The 10,468-nt window shown below is 50.3% G+C and overlaps 1 protein-coding gene across 1 annotated transcript in view; it reads right to left on the bottom strand.

The window, feature by feature from the left end:
- Nucleotides 1–769: 769 nt before the first annotated feature.
- The window catches only part of map3k10 (mitogen-activated protein kinase kinase kinase 10), a 25,929-nt gene continuing 16,230 nt past the window's right edge, over nt 770–10,468 (bottom strand). Inside the window, exons 2-11 of the mRNA XM_062473051.1 lie at nt 7,797–7,977; nt 7,372–7,520; nt 6,551–6,726; nt 5,930–6,176; nt 5,668–5,790; nt 5,343–5,481; nt 5,024–5,136; nt 4,480–4,784; nt 3,769–4,303; nt 770–3,448 (exon numbers count right to left, since the gene is read on the bottom strand). Coding sequence (XP_062329035.1) covers nt 2,997–3,448; nt 3,769–4,303; nt 4,480–4,784; nt 5,024–5,136; nt 5,343–5,481; nt 5,668–5,790; nt 5,930–6,176; nt 6,551–6,726; nt 7,372–7,520; nt 7,797–7,977 — 2,420 coding nt within the window. The 3' untranslated portion in view covers nt 770–2,996. The remainder of the gene's footprint in view (nt 3,449–3,768; nt 4,304–4,479; nt 4,785–5,023; nt 5,137–5,342; nt 5,482–5,667; nt 5,791–5,929; nt 6,177–6,550; nt 6,727–7,371; nt 7,521–7,796; nt 7,978–10,468) is intronic.

Genomic DNA, 10,468 nt, shown 5'->3' with positions numbered 1-10,468 from the left:
TAGATTTAGATGATTTATTGTAGGTTTAGATATGCAGGTAGGGATTGTCAAGATGAGCGGGATGAAAGAATTTCAATGTATCTGTACCAGTTACCAATGGCAAATACACATGACACTTGAAACGCACAGACTGCTCTCGAGGTGCAGTGAGGACATGACAGTTTGTTACAGCAGATTGTTCTAATAGATCATCATCCCCTCTCCTCACATCCATATTTTCTCCCCGCCAATCATCCTCTTTTCCTCTCTTTCGGTTGAGTTGCTTTTAATAGCCTCGCCATGGAAGAGAAGAGTTGTTGCTAGGCAACTGGCTGGCGTCTGGAAAGGTGTTTGATTGTCGACCGCACTGACAGAAAGAACAGCACCATCTTTCTGTGTGTGTGTGTGTTTGTGTGAGACAGACTGTGTGGGAGACAGACTGCCTCAGGTTATGTACCTTGGGATGAGCACCAGAGTTTTCTCTGTCCTCCTCTGTCGATCATGTGTTTCATGTTGGCCATCTGCTGCTACTTCCTGTTGCTTTATTGTTGACATTAAGCACACCGCAATCTCATAATCTGCAATCTTCTGAAAACAGCCCTGAATGTAAATCTCACGTGCAGAGTCTACACAGAACTGAAAACCCAGCTGGGGGTAAAACAACATTACGTCACAGTGCTTTGATTGTATCAAAATCATGTAACATTATAAGGAGCTTTGGCGACACTTAAAGGACGTTGTATGGTACTGCAGAGCATGTTCAGAGAGACTGACTAAAAACCACAGTAGGAAGCATCTCATTTCCTCTCTTTAATTCAGTCATTATTTCATTCATCACACATCACACTTTTCTCTTCTTTTCTATCCAAAAACGACACAGGTTGGGACTGGAGACAGTTGTAGTAACTGTACACATCAGTAGTTTGCTTGGTTTTTCTTGTTTGGTCTGTTGTTATAATAACAAATATATACAGATATTCCATTGAAATAGTTGTAATAACAATAATTAATCATATTTTTTCAATAGTAACAATATTTTCAATAATAAATAATCTGAGTGTCCTTGACCACACGAGGAGAAGCAGGGGGGATTCTGACGCCCCCTCAGGATCAATGGGATTGTCAGCATCCCATAATGCACAATTACAATAAACAAACACACTCACACGTACACACATGCACGCACACAACAGACACACACTCATACACCTGTGCAGTCAAGTAAATACTGTCTGTAGCCTTGACTAACTGCACTTTAAGTGGTATCTTATTTGGAAACGGGAGTCTCATAAATGGTCGACCATAGCTTGGCACCGGCCAGTTCGTTCTCCTATGACAAAGACACACTGATAACAATATGGCTAATTCAACCAAAGACTCAGTTTGTTTCATCCCAGTAATGCAGAATGCTGAAAACTGAGACAGGAAGGACATACAGTCACAATTGATAAATATGGGATTTCCTTATGTAAAAGTAGGTAGTGTTGATTCACTGTTTATTGCGAGAGGATACATGAGTCTTGATTCCCGTCATGGTCCTTCTTCCGCTAGGCTGGTTGTCGGGCGGAATGTCCAGGACTGAGGAACGTGTGAGGAACATGTGTGGAACGTCTGGGTAACATCTGGAGAACTTCTAAATATTTCCAAACAGAGTTGTAGCAACAGTCAGAGAATGGAAGTTTGAATGGTTTGTTCCAGAGAGAGACGCATCGTTCTCTTCTCCAGTGATACAGTCTCTAATACACACACACACATACACACATTCACCAACACACACATTGCCAAACCAATAAGAGCAAATTGTCTCTAACTGGTTGTTGTGGCAGGAATGGTGCAAGCTTTGAGGAAATTAATCAACTTCCTGTCGTCCAGTCTTCCAGGGGAAAGCCTTCTTCCTGTCCTCCAGTCAGTTGTGCTTTAGAGTTGAAATGGCTTCCTTGTTCAATATCCTGTTTCCCAGGTGGATGAGGGTGTAGGGGTTAGGTCAGGGGGTGTCGGTGTAACAGGTGGGATGTGAACAACCATTGTTGGCCAAAAATCCACCACCAGGCTAAGGAGTTCTCAGTGACAGGCAGGGCTACACTGCTACATCAGGATAGACCAACCCCCTGTCTGACAGGAAGTCTCATTGTGGCCGGGGAAGGAGGAGGAGGGACTGAAGAAAGCGCAATAGAGAGGAGAGGGAGGTGGGAGAGATTACCTTCGGAAAATTTGTCTCTGGATCAGAGTGTGTGTTATCCTACCTACAGTACCTGACTAAATGTACTAGAAACAAGAGATGAGATGATCCACTTGCAAGAGGGGGGGACTAGGGGAGACAAAATATATGAGCGTGCAAAACTTCAATATGAATGGACCCCCCCAGCTGTAAGAGTGTTGGTACAGTCCACAATTCCTGAGGGGGGTTAGTGTATAGAAGAAGACCAACCCTGAGGTGAGAGGTGGGGTTCCTGGAGAGCTCTCCTCCAGGTGTTAGGACAAGTTCAGGGAGGGGGCACAGGGCTGAGAGATGGCTGTTGTGACTGGTGAGGATGAAAGGGTGAAAAGAGAGACCATTGGTGAGAGAGAGAGAAGCGCAGAGGAAGAGAGAGGCTGTAAGAGAGCAGTGCTGAGACAATACAGATACAGTGAAAGAACCAGAGAGAGATAAGGGGAAATGAAGTGAGAGAAAGATAGCCACAGAGGCTGAGTGACTACCACACCAGTAGATGAAGGGGGAGGATAGATGGATGGATGGATGGACCCTAAGTGCTTAAGGGGGGGAATCTGGGCCTAGGACAGCAGAGTGGGCCCTGCACACACCTTTTCAGGATTGGGAGTGGGCATTGGTAGTGTCCCACACTAGTGCATAACTGAGCATGCTATCTGGGAGCTAGTACACTTCACATGAAGACCTGTGTACTTGCACACTTGTTAGTGTACAGATACAGTCAAGTGAATACTGTCTGTAGTCTTGACTGACTTCAGTGTACTTGCAGTGCGCTAGTCCGCAGCGTGCTCGTACCCAGGGGCCCCTGCTATGAGTACTGCTGTCCGCAGAGCGTGGCTGGCTGCAGCTGTCCACACAGCGGCACGGTGCTGTCCTTGGTCTGGCCCTCCATGTCCATGTCCATCAGGTTGGGTCGGGTGGCGCTGGTACCACTGTCTCCAGACCCGAGGGGGCTGTCGCAGCTACTGCCCGGGGATGAGCTCAGGGTCCGGGACAGGGAGGCTAGCTTCCAGGGGTCTGGGCGGACCCGCACCGGGGTGGGTCTGGGTCTGGGCGCGAACTCCAGTGTTTTGGGTCTTTCCAGGGGGCTGGGGGTGGAGAGGGGGTCGCTGAGGAGGGGGTCGGAGATGGGGACCGGGAGTGGGAGGGGGATTGGGAGTGGGAGGGGGAGGGGGGGAGGGGGGGCTTTGCGACGGAGGACGGTAGGGAAGACTGCGAAGGGATCCGGGAGTCGAAGGATGTCCTGGGTCTCCCTCAGACCTGGGAGGGAGGGAGGGAGGGAGGGGAGAGGGATGGGAGAGGGATGGGGAGATGGAACGAGAGAGAAGTAGAGACAAGGAGAGAGAGGGAGAGCGAGATGGAGGTAGAGAGAGGGAGAGCAAAGGGAGTGAGGGAGGGGGAGATTTAGAGAGAGAGAGGAAGGGGGAGATGGAGAGGGAGGACCAGAAGAGAGATATTTAGAAGAACAGAGAAGACAGGAAGCAGCCGAAGTGCAAGGCAGGAAGCATGAAGGCGTCAAACCCAGAAGAACTTCTGTGGCAACACTCTCAGACCTGGGACCTCCTACATCCTCCTCTCACCTGTGCGAGGGACGAGGGGGGGGGCTGCCGCGCCCGGCGGGGGTGGGAGGGGCATGCTGCCGTCCGAGGGGGTCCTCCGGTGCCCCAGCGTCTGTGCCCGCGGGCGTATCGCTCCGTCTGAGGGCGTGCGTCTGTGGCCCCGGTTCAGTGCCATGGTGGCGGAGACGTGTGTAGGCGTCAGGGACTGGTTGGGCTCCCTCTTGAAGCTCTCCGCCCGCAGGTCGAGCAGCGGGTTGAGGGCGGGGGCGGGCGGGGCCAAGGGCGGGCCCAGGCCCACGCCCGGGGTGACGGGGTAGTCGTCGGGGTCAGAGGGGAGGAGGGATTTGGTGGAGTTGCAGTCGGAGAGGGAGGAGAGGGAGAGGAGGGTGACGGAGGGGGAGGGGTCCATGCAGGCCAGGGCGGAGTCGTAGTGGCGGGTGAGGGAGAGGGAGAGCGTGCGGCTGGGAGGGGAGGTGCTGCGGCGGAAGCGTCCCGTCCGCTGGAAGAGCCCCTCCTTCTTCTTCCTCTGCTCCTGGTCCTGCTCGTCCTGGAGCATCTGGGCAGACGGAAACATGGCTCAACAACAACAATAACAATAACAACAACAGCTTGACGTGTGTCAGCGTGCAGGGGAATACGGGTGGGCTTCATCATTTTTATCCCCCCTACAACTCCCTTTAACTATCTCTCCATTCTGTCTTTCATCTCTTCCATCCCTCCATCCATCCCTACCTGTAGCCTCCCCAGCTGCAGCAGGTCTTGTCCCAGAGCTACAGAGGCCAGCAGAGAGGCACAGCCCAGCAGCAGGACATCACTCTTCTTCCTCTGGCTACAGCGCCTCAGGGAGTCCTGGTAGCCCACTTGGGCCCCCAGACCTCCAGGCCCCAGGACCCCAGGCCCCAGACATGCCCCAGGACCAGGCCCTGTCCCTGGGGCGCCCATGCTCCACAAGGAGCCCCCATCGTCCACCGCTCCATTACTACTTGACTCTGTGTTGGGCAGAGAGCCCGGAGAGTCCTCCAGCTCACCGCACTCCTCTGTCAGAGAGCGAGGGATGGAGATGAAGAAAGAGAAAGAAACAAGAGAACAAGATAATGAACATATGAAATCAATCTGTGTTATGATTGCTAATGTTAATAAATACTTGGTCAAGCTTTTTAATGATGAGAAGGAAGGGGTGGAGGGAGGAGGGAGGAGGGAGGAGGGAGGAGGGAGGAGGGAGGAGGGAGGAGGGAGGAGGTGATAGTCTTGAGAGGAGACAGGATGTATAACTGACCCATCTCATTGAGGCTGGAGAAACCTGCCGTCATGGGGGCATGTTTGGGGGACTTGCCCAAGTTAGGGGCGCTAGAGGACCACACCTTGCAGCCTTCACCTAGAGACTTCAACCTGCAGGGGGTGACATATAGAACAAGGTTGTAGCTAAATACCGTAACAAGTTTTAAAACTTAGTAGCTAAAACCGTGATGTACCTTTCCAAATCACACATAATTCATCTGAAATTGTCTAGATTACAGAGAAGGTCCAGATGAGAGAACATGTAAATCTATATGTTGGTGAAATGTGTAATTAAAGTTCAGAGTCTGTCCACCTACTTGTCCTCCCCTCCGACCCTCTCTCTCTGGTGGGTGGAGCTTGGGCCCCAAGTCCGCCCCTTCTTCTTACTGGTGGCGAGCTCCTCCTTCTTACATGCAGAGCTCCGCCCCCAGGTCTTACTGCCATCACTGGGCGTCACTGGGGGAAGCAGTGATGTTTAATACAAGGGTAGAACATAGTTATAACAACGGCGAGATCAGAGTCAGTACTCAGGAATCAAACATCTATCTGGGTGAACTTGGTTCGACTCACCCTCCAAAAATCCCCCCATTGTAACCCTCCCCCCTAAAGTGAGTTTGAAAACAAATCTAAGTATGTACGTACGTCGTATGGCGCGGAGGCGGGGGATGACCCCGGGGCTGGCGGGAGGGGTGGTGCTCTCGCTGCCCTGCAGCTTCCTCTTGTCCACACTGGGCGACGCCTGCACAGTGATCTTGTGCTCAAAACCTGCAGACACACACATAGGACATGCGTCACAGACCCATTCAAATTCACATAAGTGGAGTGTAAAAGCTATTTAAACCTAACACTGATGTGACATCAACAAATAATAAATTCTGGGGGTGCAGGTCCCACTCCCACCCACCAGAGGGCAGACTGATGGAGTTGCTGTCTCGGCCCAGCTTTAGAAGCCTGCTCTTCTTGAAGTGTCCCTTGCGCTTCTTGACCCGGGGCTTCTCCTGGTACATCTGGTGGATGATGATGTTGAGCTCCCGCTCCACGATGTCAATCTCTCTCTCCGCCAGCTCCTGCTCCCTCCTCTTCAGCTGCTCCTCCTGCTCCTTCTGCTCCTCAGCAGCCCGGGCCAGCGCCTCCTCCCAGGACCTCAGCTCCTACAGGAGGAGGAGAGGAGGAGGAGAGGGAGGGGAGTGAAAGAAGAGGTGAGAAATGAGAAAGAGCCATATGGAGTGATGGAATCAGAGGCAGTGTTGCAGCGACACCCTGACACCTTGAAGGGGTTTTCACATCACCATGGTAATCCTACTTCTCACTTCTGGCAGAGGGAGTCACAGAAGTACCCTTTAGTAGAGTAAAGCCACACTGGTGTGTACCAAGGCTTGGATGAAACAGAATGTGCCAGTATGATTAGCTCTAATTCCTCAAGCTCTAACTCAGATGTCTATGTTCTATCCAAACGTAGAATCAAGTTTAGGGGGTGGGGTGAGAACAGGCTCGGGGCTTCTAAAGGTCACCCCCTTCTTCCCACCTTCTCCTTGGCCCGGAGCTCATCAAACATCTGTTGGATCTCCAGCCTCCAGTCCTCCTGCAGGGAGTGGAAGGACTCCAGAGGCATCTGGAACATGGAGGACTGCTCAATGGCCAGGAGACGGGTCAGGATGCTGCCGAAGGAAGGGCGGCTGTGGGGGTTAGGGCTCCAGCACTCTGAAGACGGAGAGAGGAGAGGAGAGGAAGGGCTTCATACACATATTATTATCCGTAAGAGTGGAACATCCGAGTGCTGCAGCGCTTCATAGGACACCACAGTGAAAGAAAACGACAGCTGGTTCGTCAGCAAATACTTGAAATGTGTATGTACCATCAGACACTCTGAGAGATCAGGAGGGAGAGAGCGGCGAAGGAAAGATGATCAGAGAGAAAAGAGGATGAGAGAGAGGGGGACAGAAATAAACAGAGCGTACAGGCGAGACAGTTGACAAAGGAGAGATTATAGGATGAAGAAGGGATAAGATGAAGGAGAGGGAGAGCGGGATACAGGAGAGATAGAGCATTAGGGACGGATGGAGGGAGGAGAAGTGAGGGATGGAAGTAGTAAACAAACTCTGGAATCTTTTCCTTCTACTGCTCAGGCAATTTACAGTGAAACTGGCCTCATAATAGCCAGCCATCTTCAATCTTCTAGTATATGTTAGCTGTCCTTGCAATGGCCATTTTGGATTCAACCTCTCCGCAGGAGTGTGAAGTCTCTCTGCCCTCTGAGGTCCAAAAAAACAATTTCCAGCTACTTGGGCATCTTGGCTTCTGACCTACAGTGAAACTGTCCTACAGTTCGGCCATCTTGGCTCTTACCTGCCAGCAGCAGGGCAAAGGGCTCAGGGCAGGTGGAGGGGACAGGAAGGGTCAGTTTGTTCATAGCCACGCCATACGCCACGGCCAGCGCGTCGATTTCCCGGTATGGAACCTCCCCTGTCAGCAGCTCCCACAGGAGCACCCCAAAACTGAGGAGGGGAAAAGGGAATGTTCATGTTTTAACAAAGTAAATCTCGAGGTGTAATTCACAAGAAACTCCTCAGGCATTCACACATCCTTCCCTCCCCTCCCTCTGTTTCTCACTCCCACTCTCCCTGACTCCCCACAATCTATTTGCGTCTTTTACCTCTTCACCTTTCTCCCTCCCTCTCTCTCTCTGTATCTCTCTCGACCTTACTCTATCTCTCCCCTCTCACCCTTTCTCTCCCTCCCTCTCCTCCCTCCATCCCTTCATCCGTCTCTACCTCCAGACGTCGCTGCTCTTGGAGAACAGGGACAGCTTGATGACCTCGGGGGCCATCCAGGCATAGGTTCCAGCCGCGCTCATCTTGGTAGTCTGGTGCCACTCCCGCGCCAGCCCGAAGTCCGTGATCTTCAGGGTCTTCCCCCACAGGTCATCCATCTCTACAGGCTCCAGGATAAGGACTGGGTGGGGGGGGGGGGGGGGGGGGGGGGGTAATGAGAGAGACACAGAGTGAAGAGAAGTTGATTTAAACTGAAAGGTTGTGAATACTGTGTGGGCTTTCAGTCAACAACTCTGTCAGTCAGTCACTCTGTCTGTCTGTCCAGACTTGACACTATCAACTCCATCCTTGTGTTGCTTTGTTAAGTCAGCCGGATCAACAGTACCAGCTCGTACTGCCCAGGAGCTCTGAGGAGCATGCTCTACCGGTTCCTCATCTTAGGTAAATAAAACAACAATGCTCAGCTGTTCACCAGCGTGTGTGTGGGTGACCAGGACCATTGTGTACATGGAATTTCCACAGACTATGACAGAGATTACAAAGATAACCTTTAATTTTTCTCATCCGATTTTCTCTCTTCTCTCCATCTCCCTCTCTCTCATTTGTCTTTGCTCCTCCTTTGTCTATGAGTCTATCCGTGTGTGGGCTGACTAGGGAAATATTTGGAGTGTACACAGGCACAGTCAGCACTGGAGAGGAAGGCAGGATAGAGGGAGGGATAGATTGGAGGGAGGGAGGAGGAGGTGAGTGGCTCTCTGGCTTATCTATGGCTGTATGCAAACAGCAGAGAGCCTAGCTGAACATACAGGAGAGGCATTGTTTGGCCACGCACACACACAAACATGCACACACACACGCACAAACAAACTCACTCACACACACATACATACACATACAGAGCTCAAGTGACACACAGGTGTGTCTGTCTTAGTTGTGTTGTTATGCCGACAGATAGCTTGTTAACGTGCACCCTAAAGATTGCTTGGAGATATTTTGCTGTGCGTGTGTATGCGGGTGTGTATGTATGAGTTCAGATGTGTGTGTCTGTGTTGTATTTTCTACAGAGCCAGAGCATCGGACTATGGAGAATGTGTGCTGTTCTCTGTGATAATCAGCCATTGTCATCCTCCAGCCTTTTTCTATTTTCAATACCATGGTCTGTCACTGAGGGACAGCTGTCTCCTCTGGCTCTGTGTGTGTGTGTGTGTGTGTGTGTGTGTGTGTGTGTGTGTGTGATGTGTGTGTGTGTGTGTGTGTGTGTGTGTGTGTGTGTGTGTGTGTGTGTGTGTGTGTGTGTGGGTGTGTCTGTGTCAAAGTCCATATATGAGGGCTGCTGAAACTTTGTTTTGGTGTGCCACACACAGTAGTATTTGTATGTCTGTAATGTCTAAGGGATACTCTCCAGAGAGAGAGGATGAGAGAGAGAGAGAGAGAGAGACGAGAGAGAGAGCGAGAGAGAGAGAGAGAGAGAGAGAGAAGAAGAGAGAGAGAGAGAGAAGAGAAAGAGAGAAAGAGATAGAGAGAGAGAAGAGAGAGAGAGAAAGAGAGAGGAGAAAGAGGAGAGAGGAGAGTGAGAAGAGAGAGAGAGAGAGAGAGATGAGAGAGACGAGAGAGAGAGATGCAGAGAGAGAGACGAAGAGAGAGAGAGAGAGAGGAGTCAGAGAGACGAGAGAGAGAAGAGAGAGAGAGAGAGAGAGAGAAGAGAGAGAAAATTAATTTTGCAAATAATATATAATTTGCAAATATTCCAATTAAAATCTGGCTTAAACATATTTGATAGTGTGATCCAGCCCATTGCGCGCTGTATGGTAGTGAAGTATGGGGTCACTCAGTCATTCATAGCTATACCCGCTGGGACAAACACCCAACAGAATCTCTACATGCAGAATTCTGCAAATACATCTTACATGTTCACAGAAAGACGCCAGAACAAGTGCAATGTAGAGCAGAATTAGGCAGATACCCAATGATAATTAATATCCAAAAGAGAGCACTAAATTTCTTCAATCACCTTAAATCCAGCCCCTCTAGACACCCTCCATTCCAAAGCCCTCCAAACCCAAGAGCTGAACCCAGATAAGACTCCCCTATGTCAGTTGGTGCTGAGACTCTCCTGCCCCCACTCAGACACACCCTGACCAGTCTCACACCAACACTGCTGTTCCAAACACCAATCAGAGTCAACCAAATTTATAACACAATGTAAAAGTAACCTACCTGGAACATTGGAAAGAAGAAGAAACTAAAAGCCAGAAAGTGCGATTAGAATGTTATCTAGGCCTAGAAAGAGATTATAAACTGGCAGAATATCTATCTACTGTCAGAGAGAGATAGAAAGCAAGAGACACAGATCCTAACCAAGTACAGGCTCAGTGACCAATTGGCAATTGAAACAGGACGACACAAAAAATCATGGCAACCAAAAGAAAAACAGAAATATGTGGTCACTGTTCGACAGGTGAGGGTTGAGACAGAGATGCACTTCCCTCCTACAATGTGAAACATTCAGTGATATAAGAAATGATTACTCTGTAACAAACTCCACTCTGTAATCTCAGATTTCCAAGGTCTGTAGTGACCTCTCAAGAGGTAGAAGATCCTCCTAGGAGAAGGAGACAGGGCATACCTTGCTGCCCTCAGTAAGTATCAGTATGCCACAACCGTGAGAGACA

The sequence above is a fragment of the Osmerus eperlanus genome, chromosome 11 (genome assembly GCF_963692335.1).
Source record: "Osmerus eperlanus chromosome 11, fOsmEpe2.1, whole genome shotgun sequence".
NCBI classification, from domain to species: domain Eukaryota; kingdom Metazoa; phylum Chordata; class Actinopteri; order Osmeriformes; family Osmeridae; genus Osmerus; species Osmerus eperlanus.
This window is presented reverse-complemented; position numbering and strand designations above follow the sequence as displayed.